The sequence below is a fragment of the Meles meles genome, chromosome 5 (genome assembly GCF_922984935.1).
Source record: "Meles meles chromosome 5, mMelMel3.1 paternal haplotype, whole genome shotgun sequence".
Lineage (NCBI taxonomy): Eukaryota > Metazoa > Chordata > Mammalia > Carnivora > Mustelidae > Meles > Meles meles.
In genome coordinates, this window is record NC_060070.1 from 41,709,831 (window position 1) to 41,732,865 (window position 23,035).

The 23,035-nt window shown below is 48.9% G+C and overlaps 1 protein-coding gene across 1 annotated transcript in view; it reads left to right on the forward strand.

The window, feature by feature from the left end:
- Window positions 1-21,583, forward strand: part of BACH2 (BTB domain and CNC homolog 2) — a 144,215-nt gene extending 122,632 nt beyond the window's left edge. The window contains exons 3-5 of the mRNA XM_046005743.1: window positions 3,531-5,123; window positions 16,423-16,629; window positions 20,818-21,583. Coding sequence (XP_045861699.1) covers window positions 3,531-5,123; window positions 16,423-16,629; window positions 20,818-21,291 — 2,274 coding nt within the window. The 3' untranslated portion in view covers window positions 21,292-21,583. The remainder of the gene's footprint in view (window positions 1-3,530; window positions 5,124-16,422; window positions 16,630-20,817) is intronic.
- Window positions 21,584-23,035: the final 1,452 nt, after the last annotated feature.

Consider the following 23,035-nt stretch of genomic DNA (forward strand, 5'->3'; position numbering starts at 1 on the left):
GATTCCTAAAAATGGAAAGTCAGTGCAAGCTACCAAGATGGATCCTAAAACCAGTATTTAGAAAGCATCTACGTGATTTGACATGGCCTGCAGGTGTGATGGGCACTTGCTTTCTATTTTGTGTATTTGGAGTTAACACAGCTGGCCTAAAGCATACCAGAGATGGGTTCCTTGAAGGGACACAGAGTGGTTCAGAAGGTACCCATCAGATCAGAGCAGCTCTCAACCCACAGTGAACACAGAGCGATTTCACTGCTCCAGGTCCTGTTTATGAGGGCTTAAGGGGTCCCCACAAACCCCAGCAGTCACCTTCTCTCCTTAACTGGGCAGGAATTCTCAGCTGACAACTGATCATATAATCTTGTGATAGCTTTCCCATTGTTGACTGATGTTGTTACTTGATAATTAACTTTCCATTGTTAAGATGTATCTACAAAGCTACATTGTAGGTTTCTTGGGCACAGGGCCTAGTCTTGTACTTATCCTTTCTTCATAGCACTTGGGTTGGAATCCCAGCTGTACGACCTTGAACGAATTCCTTCACCTCCCTCCTTCTGTTTCCTTGTCTCCAAAATAGAGGCAGTCATGCCTTCCTTGCAGTGCGTGATGAGAACAAGCTAGCATGGCGCTGGGCACTGGGAGCACTTGGTAGATGGTAACTAGACAAAGCCTGGTACTCAGAAGCTGAGCAAAATTTAGCAGAACTGAATATGACAAAGCAGGATTTAAACTCGTGTAAGGCAAGAGCTAGTTATGGACTCTTGAAATTTCATGTTGAGGACACCACTGCCTCTGACCTTGAATTTGAATGAGAGTTTACAATCCTGGTTTTAATCATGACTCTTTTATGACCATAGGATGATCCTTTCAAGCTTATCATGTCTCCTTGGCCCAAAAGGACTAGTGATGTGATCTGGGATGTGGAGACTGTGTTCATTGGCACCATCAGTCCCACACTTACACTTACACACCCACTTGTCCCTGCATGGAGAGGCCTCTTCCCCAGCTCCTTGTAGCCATGTGTCAGTGGCAATGCCCATGACTAATCTAGTCATCTCCAGGGGTGTTCTCTAGGAATTTTCTTTAAAAGCAACCATAGTGGGGAACAGTGGCAGGACTTACTGAGACCAATAGCATCGAAATAAAAACAGAATGCCCATAAGGGAGGACTGTTTAAAAAAAGTAAATAACATTGAGGTGAGTTTCCCCCACTTCCCATATACTGAGCACACGTACGCAAACTTGAGATGTGTGTTTCCATTCAGCAAATGGCAAATTGCCTGGGAGTGGAGCAGAAAATGCTTCCTTATGGAGGGGTCAGCTGTGCCTTGATTAGGCCATTCTTCTCTTTGTGGCGAAGTCACGTTACAGTATTTGGGTCATGTGACATTCCCATCACTTCCTTTGGTTACTTGTAAATGGGTACTTCCTTGCCTTGCACTTCCTCGGAAAGGTTCCTGGGGGGAGAGTACATAAAACAGATATAGTAGATACTGCATTTGCTGAATTTATTACCATGTCAGCTTAGTAGGACACAAAGGTAGGTCAGATGAGCTCCCTTTCAGTAGTGGTACAAATAAGGTCTGTTCGATAGGACAAATATGGACTGTCCCCTGCCCTGACTGGTTGGTTGGTGTGGATTATTGGTTTACACAGTAACTTGCACCAAAAGTCATTCAAGATGATAGTCACCGAACAGAGCGTCTTGTTACTTTCAGAGCGCTGTAGTTGTATGTTAGGAGCACAGGTAGGCTTCCGACATCTCAGTACCACACAGGCTTTTGTCAGGTGTGTGCCGTGTTAGAGACCCTAATCAGATGCAGAGTTATAAAGAGAAATGAAGCCGTTCGTGATCTGAAGGAGCTTGCTGTCTAGCGGTAGAAACAGACCCAATTAAGTGTAATAAAAGTGAGACGGCAGTGATTGCCCTTGTGGAGCTATAATGTGAGTCTAGCGGTCATGTTTTTCTGTTGTGTTCTTTTTTTAACCCAATATCTTGGGACTCATTATCTGACAGAGGTGGGGTTTTTTTTAATTTGGAATTTTATTTAAAGTCCTCCCGAAATACGAACCAATTAAAATCCCATTCAGTTATATATCCAGGAAATTTCCCTTACTGGAAAGAATGCCACATATAAAAATTGGTGCTGCTCTGAACAATTCAGGGCATTTCCTCACACTAGCGATGGGGCTGAGAGGCTGGTATTGTTTGTTGTAAGAGGTTGGGAGACGGCTCTGGGATAAGGCCGTGTCCAAGTTGAATCGCTGGCAAGGGATAGAAGTCCCTATGAGAGTTTTGGCTGTGTGTGCCGCTGTGAATTCAGTACATGTGCAGAACTGGCCAGCTCACCTTGCTCTACACCGATGCCCTTAGCAGATATTTTGTTATAACTGCTCCTAGAGCTTCCAGCAAGGACCCCCTGGTGACTGCTTTCATTCAGTTTGTACCCATACTCCGCAGATCTGCCTTCCCTTTCGAAGGGGTCAGCGGTGTTTGCAAGAACCTAGAAGATGCATGTAGGTTTCCATATAGGGTGAGGAAGCCTGCCCTGAACCCCAGCAAGTTTAATCCACCTCCATCTGAGAGAACAGTTGGCCTTAGGCAATGCATCTCTAATTGTCTAAGTCACCCTCTGCGTGCATGGGGGTGTATGCGGACACAAAGCCGTGCATAAATAGCACATTTTCAATCGATAAAATGTGAAGCTCGAGGAGCACATGACAGTAGTAGGCTGAGCCTCTGAAGATTTAGCAGGAAAGAATGCCGCTGCATGGCAAAGCTGTTGCTCATAATTAGGGAAGGAATAGCCTGTGTCCTGTGCTGCTCTGCAGCTTCAACCATTTAAATGGCAGTTGGCTTGTTTAGTTCTGGAACCCGCGTTCTTTCTGGGCCAGGAGTTGACTTCGGGATTATTGTCCTCTCTGCGGTATCCCTGTAAGATCAGGTAGGATGTGAGGACTGAAAAGTCCCATCTGGTAAACCGTGATGAATGAGAAACACAGCAGTTGCTTCCATGTCACTCTTTAACTTGTTAAGTGAAGGAAAACTGTTTTCGACCCCTGTGGACTTTCAGGTCTAACAGGCTATATTGCCAGTTTCGCAGTGGACAAGAAAAAACAGAATGCTTTCTTTGGCTCGAGTGAGCCACAAGTGTCACGCCTCTCCTTACTAGAAGAGCTCTCCCCGGGTGTGACTGGGAGGGAAATTAATAGGCTTCCCATTGTTACCATGTATTTTTGCCAGGATATTTCATTAGCGTCCACACTGAGCCGGTTGTCATCTTGTGGAGCCACTGGACCCTGGTGATTTTCAGTGCCATGTGCGGTGGGATGAAGTGCGGAGGCATGCACGAGACAGGCACTAATTATTGGAAGCGGAATCACTGCTGACCCAGTGCGAGATTAACTGCTCCTTTGCAGTCTTTATTCTGGGGACATTAGCACTGTCTGGTTATCTTGCTTCAGTTGAGGGATTCGGGACAATAGCCATGCTGATGGTAACGTCGGCAATTTCCCTGTTTGTTTTGCAGGTCACGGCCAGGGGCTTTGGGCCTCTGTTACAGTTCGCCTACACCGCCAAGCTGTTACTCAGCAGAGAAAACATCCGCGAGGTCATCCGCTGTGCGGAGTTCCTGCGCATGCATAACCTGGAGGACTCCTGCTTCAGCTTCCTGCAGACGCAGCTCCTGAACAGTGAGGATGGCCTGTTCGTGTGCCGGAAGGACGCTGCGTGCCCGCGCCCGCACGAGGACCGCGAGAACTCCGCGGGAGAGGAGGAGGAGGAAGAGGAGGAGACGATGGACTCCGAGACGGCCAAGATGGCGTGCCCCAGGGACCAGATGCTTCCGGAGCCCATCAGCTTTGAGGCCACCACCATCCCCGTAGCCGAGAAGGAGGAAGCGTTGCTGCCCGAGTCCGATGTGCCGGCCGACAACAAGGAGAGCTCCGAGAAGGACGCGTTGACGCAGTACCCCAGATACAAGAAGTACCAGCTTGCATGTACCAAGAATGTCTATAACGCATCATCACACAGTACCTCAGGTTTTGCAAGCACATTCAGTGAAGAGAACTCTAGCAACAGCCTCAAGCCGGGGCTTGCCGTGGGGCAGATTAAAAGTGAGCCGCCCAGTGAAGAGAACGAGGAAGAGAGCATCACGCTCTGCCTGTCCGGAGATGAGCCTGACAGCAAGGACAGAGCCGGGGACCTCGAGATGGACCGGAAACAGCCCAGCCCCGCCCCCGGCCCCGCACCCGCCGCCGCGGCCACCTGCCTGGAGAGATCCAGGAGCGTGTCCTCCCCCTCCTGTTTAAGGTCTCTGTTCAGCATAAAAAATAGTGTGGAGTTGTCTGGCTTGCCCAGTACCTCTCAGCAGCACTTTGCCAGGAGTTCGGCGTGCCCTTTTGACAAGGGGATCACTCAGGGTGACCTTAAAACTGACTATGCCCCTTTCCCGGGGAATTACGGACAGCCCCACGTGGGCCAGAAGGACGTATCCAACTTCACCATGGGGTCGCCCCTCAAGGGGCCTGGGTTGGAGGCTCTCTGTAAACAGGAAGGAGAGCTGGACCGGAGAAGTGTGATCTTCTCCTCGAGCGCTTGTGACCAAGTGAGCACTGCGGTGCATTCGTATTCTGGGGTAAGCAGTTTGGACAAAGACCTCTCCGAGCCGGTGCCAAAGGGTCTGTGGGTGGGGGCTGGCCAGTCCCTCCCCAGCTCACAGGCCTACTCTCACGGTGGGCTGATGGCTGACCATTTGCCAGGAAGGATACGGCCCAACACTAGCTGCCCGGTGCCAATCAAAGTCTGCCCTCGCTCGCCCCCCTTGGAGACCAGGACCAGGACTTCCAGCTCATGCTCCTCCTATTCCTACGCAGAGGACGGGAGCGGGGGCTCGCCCTGCAGCCTCCCTCTCTGCGAGTTCTCCTCCTCGCCCTGTTCCCAGGGAGCCAGATTCCTAGCCACAGAACATCAGGAACCAGGCCTGATGGGAGATGGAATGTACAACCAAGTCCGACCCCAAATTAAATGTGAGCAGTCTTATGGAACCAACTCCAGCGACGAATCCGGATCGTTCTCGGAAGCAGACAGTGAGTCGTGTCCCGTGCAGGACAGGGGCCAGGAGGTAGGGAACCCGCATGAATTCAAGCATGTGATCCACTCTTGCGGTCCTTTATCAGGACTCTACCTGCTGCCCCACCACTCCCAGATTAAAGGTTCCAGGAATGGGACTGCCTTCCCATCCACAGAGGCAGGATGTTTCAGTTATTCCAAATTAGCTACTTTTGTCCTAGAAGGCACTTGAAATTTGGTCTAGATTTCGGTACTCAACAAGCAGAGGCAAGCTGCTTACTAAAAAACATTCAGTCCAATGCGTGAAGGGTGTGTCGGGTACCTCAGCTCTGCCCCTTTCTCCTCCCTTTCTCGTTCTCCACCTGCTTTGAAAGCGTGCCATACTCATCACCCTCCAGGGTGAAAGAAAACGGAGAATCACTTTCCAAAATTGATTGATTGACATTAGACAGGGGTGCTCATGCAGCACGCCTTAAGTTTACCTTGTCAGCAGGAGTCCCCGGGGCCATCCCTTGTGCATGGCAGTGCAGGCGACAAAAGCCTCCCCGTCCATCACGGTCCCAGGGCCCTGCAGAAGCACCCTGGTCAGGCGTACCTAACTGTGCAGTGGATCGTTTCCCGAGCTCCCCACTAACGATGAGAGGAGGAGTGGGGGTGAGTAGCTGTTTCTGCTCACCCTGAAAGCAAAGTACCTCCTCACGCTCTATAGATAAAAATTCCCAAAGGCTCCATCCCCCCTACCAATGCCGGGAGAGGGAGGGGGAATCCACCAGCCACACTGTGAGCAACACTCCCATGGCTGCGGAGAGAGAAGAATAGACGCCCCCTCTGCTTCCCTGTAACATGAAAGACCCCTGCAAGGATCTGAGGGAGTCTTGTGTCATGATCTGGCGCTGTCTGGATCATTGACAAGGAGCCCACCTGAGACTGCTACCTGCGTGTCTCAGGCCCGCGTTGGAAGCAGCGGAAGCAGCGGGAGCAGCGGGAGCAGCGGGAGCAGCGGGAGCAGCGGGAGCAGCGGGAGCAGCGGGAGCAGCGGGAGCAGCGGGAGCAGACCCAGGGAGAGGCCCCTGCTCAGAGCTGCTTGCCTGAAATCCGCAGGAGGAGAGGAAGCCCGGCCCTCACTAGGCCAGCGCCCTCCGTCCGCTTCCGCGCTCCCAGGACCTCGGCCCCTCGTAAAGCGGGGACGGTAACCCAACCAGACAGCAGAAATGCCGCACGGGGTTAGGTGCCTTTTCACAGAGCCACGTGCAGCGGATTCAGCCTAGGCGAGATTGGCAAGAAGCACATGAGGTTTTAGTTAGGGCGTGTTTTGAAAGTAGATCCCAAAGCTGCCCGTGCCAACTGCAGAGATGCCCGTGGTCATTTCCTGGTGTTGCGAGCGAGGTGCTCGCGCTGGTCTGTGACTGCCTGGGGGAAAATGGAGGAGGACAGAAACGTACCGGAAGGATTTCATGTAGCTCAAAGAAATTATAAAGGAAATTTGAATGGGAACTCTTCCTGTCTAAGTACACCCTGTCCCCTCGGGTTTGGGTTGTGCCCAGTGCCCCAGGCCAGTGGCATCTGTGCCCCCCCTGAGCTGAGAGGACTGAGTTTTTGTGAAAACAGTGAAACCTTGTGCTCTCTCTTTCCTCACTCGTTTCTCTTCCTCTCATCATAACTTAGGTGAGGTTTTCTTTTTTTTTCCCCCTGACATTGTTCCTAAGCGCCCCTGATGCAGAAACCTAGTCCCTGGGTCAAGTTCATCAGCATAATGATTTATCTTCCTGAGGAGTGGTGTCTGGAGAAAAGGACAAATGTCTTTGTCTTTGTCTCTCCCCGAAGAGGAGCCCTCCCACCATTAAGCTGAAGGGGTTGTGTTGTCATGACATTTGCATATGTTCGAGGAACTGTCAGTTTCTGATCATCTCCTTTTGTCTCTCTCATATCCCAAAAGAGAGTTTCATGTCACTTCTTCAGATGAAATGCCACCAACAAGAGCATGTGTGTTTTTCCTGGGTGTTTGGGCCACATCACTTGTCTGCCTTTAGAACGTCTTAATTCTAAATGAATCAGTCAAAAGGAAACTTCATTCAACCTATAAAAAATTTCGTGAAAAATACCAGTGCTTTAAAAATATTTTTACTTTAACTTAAAAAAAAAAATGCTCTTTACATTTCTAAACACTGAAAGCGGGAACCTTTACCAGAGGTCTTATCCTGTTTCAAGAATCACGTTTAGCCCCCCGCGGAAGGGCATTTTGGACAGTGTTGTTAGAATAAAGGTAAACTTCTTCCCAGTTTAACATTTTAGTTTTCCTAGAGTAGAGATGAGATCTCAGAGACCCAGCATGACTGTTCCTCTTTGGGTTAATAACTTGCTTCCTGGAGTTTCTTTGACCCCAGTGGAAGTATGGTCCCCAGTAATAACACTGAGGGCAAATCCTTTATTCACAATGTGAACTGTCCCTCATTTTCCTAAACTGATCCAGAAGAGGCCAACCTCCCTTGGTCTGAGTCCTGCCCTGATCTGCTCTTAGGAGAGGGCCAGGTGACTCCCCTTCTGCATGAAGCCCAAGGAGACACAGGAGTCAGAAACCAGAGTTCTCCCCTCTGACCAGGCACCTGTCCAGTGCTCCAGACGGACAGGCGCGGCCCCTCCCAGCCTCTCTTCCTCCGCCTCAGTCAGGAGCCAAAATGTTAGCTCAAAAGAAAATAACAGCAGGGCGCCTGGGTGGCTCAGTGGGTTAAGCCGCTGCCTTCAGCTCAGGTCATGATCTCAGGGTCCTGGGATCGAGTCCCACATCGGACTCTCTGCTCGGCGGAGAGCCTGCTTCCCTTCCTCTCTCTCTGCCTGCCTCTCTCGTGATTTCTCTCTGTCAAATAAAATTTAAAAAAAAAAATTTTTTTTTAAATAAAAAATTTTAAAAAATTAAAAAAAAAAAAAAGAAAATAACAGCATTCCTAACAGCCAGTAAGGTGTTCTTGTTACACCATCTCATTGTTTCTGACTTCTCTCTTCCTTTTTCACAGTCCCCTAGCTTTGAAGAGAGCTTCAATGAGTACAATATCATCCTTCCTCAGCAATCAGCTCTTTAAAATGACTCTCTTCTTTGAAATAATCAAACACCGGACGCCTGGGTGGCTCAGTGGTTTAAGCCGCTGCCTTCGGCTCAGGTCATGACTTGATCTCAGGATCGAGTCCCACATCGGGCTCTCTGCTCGGCGGGGAGCCTGCTTCCCTCTCACTCTCTCTGCCTGCCTCTCTGCCTACTTGTGATCTCTCTCTGTCAAATAAATACATAAAATCTTTAAAAAAAAAAAAAAAGAAATAATCAAACACCACTTACCCAGCCCCTAACAGACCAAATTTAACAGGCTCCCTCTGTGCCTGCAACAACACACAAACACATATCCGCACCTCTGGGGGTTGAGTTTTAGTTCAGTGGCATTTACTGTTGAACTAGCTTCCTTCACAGAGCTGTTCTACGGTGTGCACACCTCTAGGTCCGTCACATCAGGTTAAATCATACTTCTTTAATGTCCACAGGCCCCACACAGCACAGCTGATAGCTAACCATAGCTATCCTAGCTACCGTCTATCAAGTGACAGAACAGGTGTTTCCAGTTTTTTTCCCTTCTTATAAAAATTGCCGCAATAAACATTTTTGTGAATATACTCAGTAGTGGTGCTTTTATTTTTGTGGGTTAGAATCCCCTAAGTGGGTTAAAGGTGATGCTGATCTGTGAAATACTGCCTACTTCCCCAAAAGGTTATATCCTTCAGCAATTTACGGATGTCTGTTCCCCCCTGTTCTTGCCAGCACTGGCTGTTACCAGTTCTTTTCAATTTTGCCCATCTGCTGGGTAAAAGATAACAACTGACGAGGTTGACGTCTTTTCTCGTGTGTATGTGCCACTTACATTTCCCTTTCTCTGACTTGCCACTTTACATCTTTGCCCATTTTTCTCTTGTGGTGTTCATCTGTAAATCAGTTTGTAGGATCCTTAGTCCCTAATACAGGAATATTAACCTTTTATTAGAAATGTTTCCAGTATTTTTTCCTACTAGGTCTCTTTATGTATGGCATTTTTTTTTCCATACTGAAATGTTTAAGTTTCATGCACTCAAGTTATCCATCTTTTTCTAAATGACTTTTGGGTTTGCTATATTACTTAAAAAATCAGTTTGGGAATTTTTGTCCTACTTCCAATGGTGAAAAATATGAACAGGTGATATTAAATAGAAAAAGTAACAAAACAGTATGTATAACAAGGTTCTAATTTGCTTCATAAATATACATATTACTAAAAAGGCAGGAGTGCCTGGGTGGCTCAGTGGGTTGGGCCTCTGCCTTTGGCTCAGGTCATGATCAGGGTCCTGGGATCGAGCCCTGCATCGGGCTCCCTGCTCAGCGAGGAGCCTGCTTCCCCCTCTCTCTCTGTTGACCTCTCTGCCTATTTGTGATCTCTGTCTGTCAAATAAATAAATAAAATCTTTAAAAATAAAAAAATAAAGGCGCCTGGGTGGCTCAGTGGGTTAAGCCGCTGCCTTCGGCTCAGGTCATGATCTCAGGGTCCTGGGATCGAGTCCCACATCGGGCTCTCTGCTCAGCAGGGAGCCTGCTTCCCTCTCTCTCTCTCTCTGCCTGCCTCTCTGCCTACTTGTGATCTCTCTCTCTCTCAAATAAATAAATAAATAATCTTTTAAAAAAAAATAAATAAATAAATAAATAAAAAAATAAAAAGAGCAGTATGGAGAGTAAGATAACAATAGGAGGCAACGTTGGGGAGGAATATAAGGAAAGTTTGATTCTAGGTACCTCTGGAATGTCTGAATTTTATGTATGTATATCTCACACAGGGTCATGATTTTAATTGAGATACAATTCACACACCATAAAATTTACCTGTTAAAAGTGAATTATTCAGGGATTTTTCAATGATTCACAAAGGTGTGAACCATCTCCACTCTAATTCCAGGACATTTTAATCACACCAAGAAGAAACACCATCCCCATTCGCAGGCGCTCCTCACTGTCCTTCCCAAACCCCAGGCAAACACTGATCTACCTTCTATCTCTAAAGACTTGCCTTTCCTGAACATTTCATAACAATGGGATCTTAGGACACGTGACCTCTTGCATCCGGCTTCTTTCACCGGGCATCATGTTTTCGAGGTTCATCCTTGTCACTGATGTCCCAGCGGGTCCCACCATAGATCGGTGAATTGTTCTTTTCTATCGCAGAATAATCGTCTACCCTGTGAACATAGCACACTTTGTTGATCCATTCATCGGCTGAAGGACATTGGTATGGTTTCCTCTTTTTGACTCTTATCATTGGTGTATAAGTGTTTCGTAGACACAGTTTTTCAGTTCTCTTCATTACGTATGTAACGGTAGAATCGCTAACTCATGGGATAACATTATGTTTAACCTTTTGAGAAACTACCAGGCTGTCTTCCAAGGTAATGGCCCCATTTAACATTCCCACCAGCAGTGCACAAGGGCTCCCATTTTGTTTTGTTTAGTTTTTGAGATTTTATTTATTTATTTATTTGACAGAGAGAGAAAGAGAGAGCATGAGTGGAGGAAGGGGCAGAGGGAGACGCAAACTCCCAGCTGAGCAGGGAACCTGATGCAGAACTTGGTCCCAGGACCCTGGGATGATTACCCGAGCCAAATGCAGCCGATTAACAAACTGAGACACCCAGGCGCCCCCCATGGGCTCCCGTTTCTCCGTGCCCTCACCAGCACTTGTTACTGTCCAGCTTTTTATTTTCGCCATCCTAGTGCACGTAAAATGGTACCTCATTGTGGTGTACAGGTTCATTTTTACAATGTGAAAATTATAGAGAAGTCACAAGTATTTCCCAAGGAGTAACCTTCTTTGTGGGATGGTTTTATACCACAAGCATTTCCAATTAATTGTAGGTTTTAGTAAGGAAGCACTAGAAAGACAATTTGCATGGCCAAAAGGATTGATGAGTTGGACCTGCTCTATGAACACATTTCATGTCAGGAGGGATCAAGCGTTCATGAGTGAGGATGTATGTACGTTTGTGTTGATGCGTGTGTGTGCAAGCTAGGAGAAATAATGTCTGACGTGTAATAAAATGGAAGAGCCGTGTCTGACTCTCGCTCTTCCACCCACATGCCATCTTCCAGACATATGTTGTATGTAAAATTTTTATAGTCATTTTTTGTGGTTCATTGAATCAGGCATCTTTCTTAAAATGCCTCTGATTGGTCCGCTGAATAAAAAGAAAACTTAGTGAGGCAGCGTAGAAGTTGGCCGCATTTCTAATTAGAACGATTCTCTTGTGTGGTCTAGAAAGATGTTCCCAGCATCTGGAATTCCAATGCATATTGTCTGTCTGGAAGAAGAAACCATGTGACAGAGAAAGCTAGGGCTAATCAACAGAATTAATAATACCTCATATCTATCAGGCACTTCAGACCTTTCAAAGCACTTTCTCCATCTGTTATCCAATTTTATTCTTCGGAGCCATCCTGTAAGCTAAGTAGGGCATCTATTATCTTCCTCTCTCACGGATCCTCAAAGAACTTCGGGACAGAGAGAATGAAAGACTGGCCTGAGGTCACACAGCTAATTAATAGCAGTATGACTAAATCCCAGGTGTCCTGCGTTGTAAAGTGGACCGTGAGAATAGAGGGTAGAAGGACAATTTTGCAGGAAACGTTTCTTAGTGGAGATGGGTGATTCTGTCTCGGGCGTCCATCTAGCACGGACCTGTCTGTCCGCTTGCGCACAGCACTGAATCAGCAGCCCAGTGGGGTCTTGCTTCCTCCTGTGAGGAGGGACAGAGATCCCAGGGTCTTGTAAGAACACAGGTGTTAAGGGCATTGGGCTTCAGGGTACTGTTAGCATGATCCGACTCCCGCGGCTTCTATTCAACATCTGGTAATGAAACCAAGAAAGGAGGTAGGAAAGAAGATTCACAAACCGGCTTCAGCTGGGATTTCTAGAGGAAATGCTTGTTTTCAGCTTTTCCTGGAACCTTTGCATCTCTGTCCTTTTCCAGTAGCTCCCGTTCAGCAAACCGGCAGCTCCAGGCAAGTGAAATGTGGTAAGAGGCATGGTGATGTGTGGTCTGCTTACAACCCTGTACAAAAAAGCTGCAGAGGAAACAGAGTCTCCGGGGAGTCCCCCGGAGCAAGACCGCCATTGTCTGAGGGGGGAGGGGGTGGGAATTTTTTTTCCTCTTTCGTCTCCTATTTGAATTTTCTGCAAGAAGTTGTATTTCTTACGTAATTTTTAATGGTATTTTTGTTAAACTGGGAGCAAAGGGTCATTCTGGCTGCAGAGCAGGGTGGTTGTTGGTAAGGAGAGAAGTGGAACAACGGATCTCTGTGGGGTGAGAGGAGGCGCTGCCCCCCCAGGCTCCCACGGCAACCCTGCCCAGGCCCTGGAGGAGGAGTATTTCGGTTTCACTTACCATCCAGATGTTACCACTTTCTCCCACCTTTTACTGGCCCCTGGGGCCAGAAGTCCCTCAGCACCCTCCCATTTCACCAGGTGCTCCTAAGCTGGAGCGCCCAGAAGGTCTGACCCCACTCTGGGCCCCGTTTAGCAGTCTGGTCCTGGGACTGGGCAGGAAAGTCCTCTGTCCTGTTCTTCCAGTCCTGCTCCAGAGGGCCGAGGAGAACGACTAGCAAATCAACGGTAGCCAACCATGCACAGGGCCCTGTTGGCGCCCTTGCCTTGCTGACTCAGTGGCTGCGCCTGACTTTCGGAGTCCCAGCTGAAAACCGAAGTGGGGGTAGGGGGTACCGATGAGCAGCACCCGTGAGAAATCAGTACTGTCGGCCACACGGGCCCTTCCCCTGCTGTGCCGAGTGCTTAGCCTCAGATGCCTGATGGGCTTCGCCTCCTGTGGGTCTGGTAGCCGACAGCAGGTGCAGGCCAGCATTCAGACAGGTGGCGGTGGGAGCCAGCAGGACATTTCGTCCTGTTAGGCTGGGTGTTTCACACTGTTTCTGGGAGTCCAGTGAGTGACAAACCACTGCTGAGAAGGAAAACCCTGGAAGAAGAAGTGTGTGAAGGGGCAGTAAATAAGATGGTAAGCCCTATAGGGCCTATTTGGGTTAGAAGAATTCTCCAGAAGAAGAAGAGCCTCCATCCTCTTTGAAGTGTTTGAACCTTCGAAGGCTGAGGTGCATTCGCTGACTTTTGAGTCCTGTTTGGGGAGTCTTGGGGGCCTGCAAGTTTGAGAACGGACTATTCTCCCCACTCCATAAGGGGGTCTGTGGCTGCTCTTTATCTCTGGGGAAGATGTCCACTGGCTTGGAACTTACTACTCTGCAAATGAGAAAGAACCATGGCCAAGTTCACCATTGTTCCATCCCAAGAACCCTTCAGGACTGCCTCTTGGTAGTCAGTGTAAGCTCTCCCTTGTGAACAGAGCCTATTAGAAAGAAAAAGAGTGGTCAGCCGTGCAGTTTCTTTCCCATGGAAGAAGGTCTATAGCTGACTATTTTCTTTTCCTTTGACCTCTTTAAAAAGCAGCTGGAGTTGCAACAGCTCTACCGAAACTTTATACAGCCCCTGCTTCAAGGACTTTGAAACGAGCTTTGTTGATTTTTCCTTTTCCTGTCGACCTCTGTTCTGTTTCCCTGGTGTTTCATATTCGCTGTCTGGATGATTTTAAATACAGTAGCTCTCGGTCTAGAAGGCCTTTTGACTTTCCCTGTGGCCCAAACCGTAGGTACATATTCTTTGGGAAGAGAAGTAAACAGGATTTAGAGCAGAAGCAGCCTTGCTTTGCAGGAGAGCCTGCCCGGGGCCCCATGGTGCTGCAACCTCTGTGGGCAAACAAGGCTTCTGCCTGGTGTGGAAACGTCCATGTCCCCGCCAGACTGATCTCCATGTGAGTCAGGCACTGTCCAGGATTGGAGTGTCTGTTTGTTATCCAAAGGGTAGAAAGGGAAATCAGACATTTTTCGGATCATTATAAGCCCTGTGCAAACACAGCCCATGGATAAAGCCTGCTGGCTTTCCCTGGCTGCCCGCCTTCAGCAGTGAGAGCAGGGCTAAGCTGAGTGTGGAGGAATGTCTGCTGTGGCGAGGTTGCTTTTTGGGGCCAAAATTGTACAGGTGTCATGGGACACAGTTCACCGGGCGGAAGTTGAAAGTTGAATCAGAGCAGCCACTGGGAGCCCTCAGCAAATGTCACGTCCGGCAGGCTCAGAGCTATGAAGGAACCTGACAAAGCAATTGCATCCAGCCACAGAAAAGTCAAATGATCGTGCAGTGTGACTGCCTTTGTGCCTGGGGATTAACTAGCCATAAATGCCGGGATCTAGACCCGGCTTCCTGCATCTGATGCAATCAAAGCAAAAGCCTGAGCTCAGAATAGAGTATCTTCATCTGACTCCCTTGAGCAACGCAGACATAACACGGCAGCTGCTGAATATTAACGAGGGCTTGGTTTCTGCACCCGAAAATATTTTGATCTGTTAAACCCAGACCCTCCTGTTTTTCTGGTTTCCGGTTCACTGTGTCCCATTTGTTCTGTCTCCTAGAGCTGTGCTGTCCAGTGTAGCAGCCACACGTGGCTATTGAGCCCTAGAAATGTGCCTCATTCTGAATTGTGCTAAGTGCAAAAAAACGCTTCCAGTTTTGAGAATGTAGTGCCAAAAAAGTAAACCATCTCAATAATGTTTATATTAATTACATGTTGAAATATTGGGGAGCTATTGGACTCAACTAAATATACTATTAAAATGAATTTCAGTTGTTTCCTTTCACTCCCTTTAATGTGGCTGCTAGAAAAGGGAAATCACAGCTCTTGTTTGCATTGGACAGCGCTGGGCGGGCACTTGAAGGAAATGTAGGTTTATAGCGCCATCTGCTGGTCCACCGAAAGCAGACGCTGGTGTAAGCAAGTGCTAAGTGAATCTGAGTCCCAAACATGGACACTTTGTTAGCCAAGCAACGCGCAAACTTCCTTTTCTGAAACAGGACCAGAACCGAACCCCGAAGTCCCTGCATCACCAACAAGAGTCTTGGAGGGGGCAGTGCTGAAGATCCAGGCCTGTGCACTTGACAGAATATAAGGAGGACACAGATCCATCCCTCCAGAGACTCACTTCCTCTCCTTGGATAATGCTTATTCATCTTTGTCAAGAGTCTGGAAGTTGGAATCTTGCTGCTGACAGTATCTGCATCAGTTATCACCGCAGCGTAACAAATGACCCCCAGACTCCACGGCTTCACTCAGTTAAGACCTTTCTGTGGGGCAGGAACTCAGGACTGGCCCATCTGAGCACAGCTGGCTTGGGATACCTCATGAGGCTGAAGTCAGGGGCTGGGCCTTGCATCTCTGGAGGTTTGATGGGGCCTGCAGAGTCCACATCAGGGTGGTTTGCACAGTAACTGACCAGCTAACACTGGTTGTTGGCCTCAGGTCTCAGTTCTCCACACGGGCCTGGGGCTGCCTGGGAGTCCTATAGGCTGACAGCTGTTTTCCTCCAGAGAGAGAAGCCGAAGAGGAAACTGCAGCCCCTTTTATGACCCAGCCTCAAGCCACATGCTGTGACTTCTACCACATGGTGGTGATCCAGGGGAAGGAATGTGCATCCTGCCTCCCGACAAGGAAATGTCAATATCACATTGGAAAAGAAAATGTGAGCTGGGATGGCCATTGTAGTTTTGGAAAATACAGTCTGCCCAAGTGTCCAATTTTGTATAGTCCTATGCAGTTCAGAAGCCTGCCCCATTCTGCAGATGAGGAAACTGAGGCCCGGAGAAGTAAGGTAACTAGCCTGAGGTCTGGTGGAAGGACTAAAGCCCACATCCGACTCCTAGTCCACCCTGGTGTAGACTTCCCGAGTTCTGTCGCTGCATCTCGTTATGCCGTGTCACTGAAAATCACGCTGGTTTTTTCGTCTTTCCAGCCTCTTCGAGGTGTGTTGTGCTCTCCTCATTCAGGTGTTTTAGACAATTCCTTAGATGATGTCTGTCTGTAAATTGTTCTCTTGCTGAGCTGAGGATCTACGGGAGTGGGTTTCAACTAACTATATAGCCTTTCTTACAAAATTGTAACAGTGAACAAGTCCACATTTTCCACTATCTCCCATGCTGTTTGCTCCAGAAATCCCAGGAGTGATAACCGCATTATAATTTGTGTGTTCACATTCTGTTTGACTCTCTAAATATGACATCTGATTTGTATCTAAGACAAGAAAGGATTAATCACCACTTGCTTTCAGTAGCTTCCATCCTACCTGGTCATCTTAAAAAGGAGGTTTTACCTCTTTTTTTTTTTTTTTTTTTGGATGTTCTGCCCACTGGAATTCAAACTAAAATCCAACCACCATAATCATATTCTGCTGTTCTTGGTTTCAGGTCAAACTTCCGTTTCCTGTAGATCAAATCACAGATCTTCCGAGGAACGATTTCCAGATGATGATTAAGATGCACAAGCTAACCTCAGAACAGTTAGAGTTCATTCACGACGTCCGGCGGCGCAGCAAGAACCGCATCGCGGCCCAGCGCTGCCGCAAGAGGAAACTGGACTGTATTCAGAATTTAGAATGTGAAATCCGCAAATTGGTGAGTTGACCCGTTCGCTGCTGTCAGCAACCTGGAGGGAGCAGGACTCGTGCAAGGCTACAGTGGTAAAGGCGAGAGACGTGCAGAGAAGGGTCACCATGCAGGGAGTTTTGAGTTTATTTTGAGACAAGTTTCTCCACAATAGTAAGAGCCTTCTATCTACAGTTGTGTGTGCCAGCACTGTATACATACCCTTCAGCCTCCCTGCGGATAGGAGTTACTAGTAGCTAACGTTTATTGCATACATGTGTGGACTGGGTGTCATGCTCAGATGTCGTCGTAAATGATCGCCTTTAATCCCCACGTCCACCCTGTGACTTAGGTTCTGCTTTCCCTCCATTTACAGAGGAGGAAACGAGTGCAGAGTGATTTGCCAGCTCCCCACTACATGGCAGAGCTTGAATGCAAACCCAGATCTTGTATGTTCACCACCACTTTCTCCTGCCTTCCACAGGAGAAGGTGGAATCCAGATAGGACACCTGAAGTGCCTCGCAGCCCCAGGGTCCTTCATTGCAATTCTGCCTCCAAGTGGCTCAGGGAACAAGCCTCCATCTCCCAGATTTCCCTCACTGGGACCTCAGTTCCCCCTTCCCCTTGGTGAACAAGCTTAAGCTATAGGAAGTAAATCCATGACCCCTCGGGCTCCTGACTTAGCTTTGAAGGCAACGAGTGCAGGCTCATGCAGCTTGACCTTTCTGCTAGCCAAATACTGGAAACGTCTTGGGTGCTGGGTCCATAGTCAGGCTGAAGAAGAGAGAGGCCAGTGACGTGCTTATGATCTAAACTCAGGTCCTCGGACTATACAGGGTGATGCTTTGCATCATGGTGGGCCACCATCCTGATGAGACCCTAAGAGCAAGATAAGGCATTTGAAAAATATGAGTAGGGGCGCCTGGGTGGCTCAGTGGGTTAAGCCTCTGTCTTCAGCTCAGGTCATGATCTCAGGGTCCTGGGATCGAGCCCCCGCATTGGGCTCTCTGCTCAGCAGGGAGCCTGCTTCCCTTCTCTGGCTGCCTCTCTGCCTACCTGTGATCTCTGTCTGTCAAATAAATAAATAAAATCTTAAAAAAAAAAAGGTCTTTAAAAAAGAAAAGAAAAGTATGAGTAAATGTTACCTGTTCTCAAGCTAGTCATGGACCTCAGGGTCTTTTTTCTTTTTAGTTAACTCCTGTCAAGCAGGGGAAACCTGCTCCTCGCAGTGGCTCCCCTTGCCTGCAAAATAAAGCCCAAGCTTCCCAGCAAGACATCCGTGCTTGCTCGTGCAAGTTAGTCAGTAATTACCTCCAGCATCACCTTCCACTCCTGTCCTCCGACTTGACTCCAATGTCCAGCACTTTGCATTTCTGCCACCCGCTTTCTGCTTCTGTCTGTGCCTCTGCTGTCTCCCCTCTCCTTTGGACAGTCTTCAAACATTTTCTTCTCTGACTTCTTCCTTCATCCTTTAAGAATCAAGTTTACTGTCCCCTCTTGAGGAAACCCCTTTCCTGAGTCTCCAGTGAGGCTGAGCACCTACCCCGGGAGCCCCGATCTGACCTCTGGCTTTGTGGTTATCATAGCAGACTCCCTCATCTAAGTGTGTGTCTGTCTCCCCAAGCCCTTGGCCCAAAGAGTAGATTCCTCACAACAAAGACAGTGACCCGATCACCTCTCAGTCTCACCAGTGCAGCCCCGGGGGGCCTCTCCGGAAATGTCTCTTGCCTTGAAATGTATTTGAAATTGTGACTGGGTTGGGGGATTACAAATCCTTTCTGTCGTTCAAATTTTTCTTTAATGTTGCTTTAACAGCAACAACAGTTTGTATGTAAGCGACGTAAGGAAGCAAGACATCGTGGCTGGTGAATATGGGTCTTCTAAAGCATGCTGGGCTTCTGTGGGGACCCAGCAAGGCTGAGCCTGCGGAGTACAAGCACCGGGGCCTTGAACACACGTCTGCGGTCATTCGGCCCTGTGCCCCTCTCCAGGAAGTAGAACGATTCTTGTCACCTGTGTTTAAGGAATGCCTGATTTTATAAATAGAATTCTTTCAGTAAAACCTTGCAATATGGATAGTGAAGTCTAGTAACAATAAACAACAAATAATAAAGTCTAAAGCACACACCAGGCAGATATCTAAAGCACTTTGCTGATACTGTTCAGCTGAAAAACGGAGAGGGCATCCCTGCATCTCCACCCCCCAGTTTTGGGAACCCCTTCAATAATAGTCCCTGTTGCTGCACTGACAGACTCGTGTGCTCATCAGTGTCCAACTGTCTTTACTTAAAGCTTCACTCCTGTAAACAGGGCCTGGGTTTATAACTACCTTTCCTATGGAGAGCCAAAACACTGTCCCTGCAGCAGTTCATTCTCCTCTCCCTAAAAGTGGCCGGGACCCTTGGGACCTCAGTAGGGGGTCAGTGGCAGAATGGGGACTGAGATGACCCTCCTGGGCCTGGGTGGTGTGGCCTCCCAGCTGCAGGCCCCCAGGTTGCGTGGCCACAAACGTTAAGAGCTTTTTCACAAGGAGACCTCCCGGCTGCGCTTTCTTATTCACCGCCCTCTGGCCGCGGTGCGGTGCCCGCTCACCTGGCCCGGGTGCCTGGCTGGCGCTGGCAGGTGGAGACAGACCTGTCCGGTGGGCCCTGCAAGTCCCCAGCGCAGCACAGTCGCTCCCCACGCCCACGCTGCCTGCAGCACGCCACTCAGCTTTTGCAAACTTGCATAATGTATTTCTCTCAACTTGCACTCGTACATCTGTTTATTTTTCATTTTTAAAACATGTTTTCTTGATAAATTTATAAATATTTTAGCAGGTGCCCTTTCCCCGTGTAAATCTCTGTCTCCGACACACATGCCCACGCTGCCTGCCAGATTGCGTTCGTGAGCAGCACGTGCAGCAACCGTGTCGGAGCCCCCACCTCCTGTGTCTGCTTCTCTCTCCGCCTTTCGCTTCCTCTCCCCCCCCCCCCCCACACACAACTCCGCCCAGCTCCGTTCTCCCCTCCCCTCTGGGGGTGAGGTCCGGTTGCCTCTTCTCTTCGTGTGCACCCCGTGTGCACCTCCGCATCTTCGCTCCCCGTGGAGAGAGGTGGGGTGACACCTTCACCAGCCTCCCCTCCAGCAGCGAAACTCATGTCTCTGGCAAGATGGTGGGTTTTAGGAACATAAGAGCTTATGTGGGATTTTCTTGGAGGACATCTCGGAACCCCAGGCTAGTGGGCTAGGTAGGGCTCATCTCCGCGCCTCTGTCGGCCCCTCCCGTGTGTAGGGAGAGCCCGAGCCCCAGACGCGCTGCGCAGCCCCCTGTCCCCGACAGCACCCGCTGTGTCCCGTCTGTCCCACCACCGCGGAGGCCGGAAAGCCTGCTGAGGTTTGAGTGAACCATGGGAAATTGCCCAGAGCCGCTCTTTGTTGTGATTTGTTTTCAGTAGACTTTTCTTTCTAGAGAAGTTTTTGGTTCACAGCAAAATTGAATGCCCCTGCCCCCTGCCCCTACACACTCACCTCCTCCCCGTTATCGACACCTCCCACCTGAATGGGGGGAACCCGAATCCGCACGGGGTAATCGCCGGAGTCCATAATTTGTGTCAGGGCTCACTCTTGGTGTGGTATGGTGTGCGGATTTGGACAATGCATCCACAGCGACTGTACAATGAGTAATTTCGCTCCCCTAAACATGCTCTGTGCTCCACCTGTCCATCCCTCCCCCGCCCCGCAACCATGGGTCTTCCTCCCGCCCCCCACCCAAAATGTCATGAAGTTGGAATCGGCCAATTTCTGACTTTCAAAAATGGCAGTCTAATACACTGGGGGAGATTTTTCAACGACCAAGTTTGGGACTGAGAGTTTTCTAACTGATGCTCTACAAACCCTCACTTCCAGGAAACCGGAGCCTGGAGGCCCTACAGCCCTCGGGTTGGTGGGAATGTTGCTGGTCGCTCAGCGGACCCCAGAGAGGGATGGAGAGCTGCCCCGGGGGAGGCGTCAGGCGCATGGCACACCGGGATAGGCTACTCAGATAGGAAACTAGTGTCCAGGCTCCTTGAATACACGTCTTGTAGGTTCCTAGATCCCAGCCTCATCTGTCATTCACGAGTAACCCTGTCATACCAAATGCAGGAATGGAAGCTGGAAATCCCCCAGAAACCAGGGCTTCTGTCTTCCCGTTCAGGTTTCATGGGGCCTTTTTTTTTCCTTCCTCTATTGTCCAGGTGTGTGAGAAAGAGAAGCTGTTGTCAGAGAGGAACCAACTGAAAGCCTGCATGGGGGAGCTGCTGGACAACTTCTCCTGCCTTTCCCAGGAAGTCTGCCGCGACATCCAGAGCCCTGAGCAGATCCAGGCCCTGCACCGGTACTGCCCCGTCCTCAGACCCATGGGCCTGCCTCCAGCCTCCAGTATTAACCCCGCACCTCCGGGCGTCGAGCAGAACCTGGCCGCCTCGCAGTGCGCCGTGGGGGAAGGCGCGCCCTGCTGCTTGGAGCCCGTGGCCGCTCCGCCCGGGCCTCCCTGGGCCCCCGGCGGCGCCCAGGAGAACTGTACTTCCAGGAGGCCGGAGGGCGCTGAGCCCTTCTCAGAGAGGGCGCCTGCTCTGGAATCCAGGAGCCAGACGGTGACCGTGGACTTCTGCCAGGAGATGACTGATAAGTGTACGACCGATGAGCAGCCCAGGAAAGAGTACACCTAGTGACCCGGCCCGCCTCCCAGCTTCCCCACCTCGCCCACCTGGGTATTCTACGGTCAGCCTGCGGTGCTCTTCATCTGTTGTCTGGAAGAACCAAGAAGGAATTTGGTGCACACTACAGCGTTCTTAGCAGCAATACTGTTTCTAAGTATTCCCTCCTCTCTTCACGCGGGAGTGATACACAGTTCCCTTCACAATGGTGCTACCCCTTGCCCAGGCAAGGAAAGACAGCGGTGGTGACACTGCCTGTCTGTGGGTTAATTTCAGTCTCAACAGGGATAGACTATAACACCTCTAGGACCCAACCACGGATTTTTTTTCTCAGTGGCCCATGTCACAAACCCTATCTCAGGAATTTCTTCTGAATGTTCAATTTTTTTCATTGAAGACAGCTTCTATACACATCAAAGTTTTATAGCTAGACTGTACATATTATATATAATATATATATAAGATATATATATATATCCATATGCAAAAGTCCTGCATGCCTCAATTTTCTCATCCTAAAACTGGAAACTTCATTTCTCATTTATCAACAGGTTCCAACATTCCTCTTCTTTTGTCTCCAATGCTAGAACTAGTTTGGTAACTGTTAACATGGTCATTTTTCTTGCTTCACAGTTCAATTTCAATTTGTACTTATTTATGGAACAGAATTCAATGTTGGGAGCTTTTTTTTTTTTTAAGGTTTTATTTCCGACCCTGTTTCTGTTGTTTGGTTTGCTTTGGGCACCGTCGGCCGGTGTCATCTGAGTGTCGTGGTTTGTCTTGTTTTTTTTTTTTCTTGCAGATACTGTACAGTCATGGTCAACTTCGCCACTTGCACTGAGTTTTGGGTCAAACCTATTTTCTTAAATGAAGTTGTTATTACTTCAATATAACTCAAGTATACTGTATATTCTTTGCTTTTAGTTGAAAAGTAAGACATTTTAGCTAATTAAAAAGGACTCAGGTGATAATTATGTAGGAAAAATAATCTTGCCAAATAATGAATTCATCCTAGGATGTGTAGACAATAATCTGCTTGAATATTTTTATATTTCACCTCCTCCCCACCTTTCCCGGAAGCAAAGTTTAGATGCAGAGAGTTCAGAGTTGATGCTGAATGTTCAGACTCCTAAGTGGGGAGAGAGTTTGGACGTCCACTCGAAAGTGCATCCAAACAGCAGGAACCCATGATTTTGTACCAGAACTCAGCAGGCATTGGCTCCTAAAAATCAACTTAGAACTCTTTTCTCACCCAGAGGGCGAGTCCCACTCATTTCAATCCCTCCTTGGGCCTCTGCCTGCTCTTGGAAGGGCAGCACAGGAGGAACTTCTTGGAAGGATTTGGCTGATCAGCCACCCCACTCCCGCCCCACCCCCCTTCCCCTGCCCAGGCCCCTTGCCCAGCTGGGTTCCCAGGACCTCTCCCTGGAGTGGGTTTGAGTCACAGCAGCTGGTGTTCTGCGTGTAAGCAGCGTCCTGGGTTAATGCAGCTCACCCAGAGTAGGAGAGAGTGGGGGCACATGTGAGCCTGGGCTCTGTCCCTGACGCAAACGAAAACATTTCTTTCTCCCTCCTTTCTCCACATGCTTTGAGTTGAATTCTGGGGTTTTTCTGCTCGTCTCTTGTCTGAAGACAGATTTCATTCTGAGGCTTTGGACACGATATGGCCAAGGAGCCCTCCCTGCCCTGCCCCTTCCCCCGCCACACACACACACACACACACACACACACACACACACACACACACACACCCTAC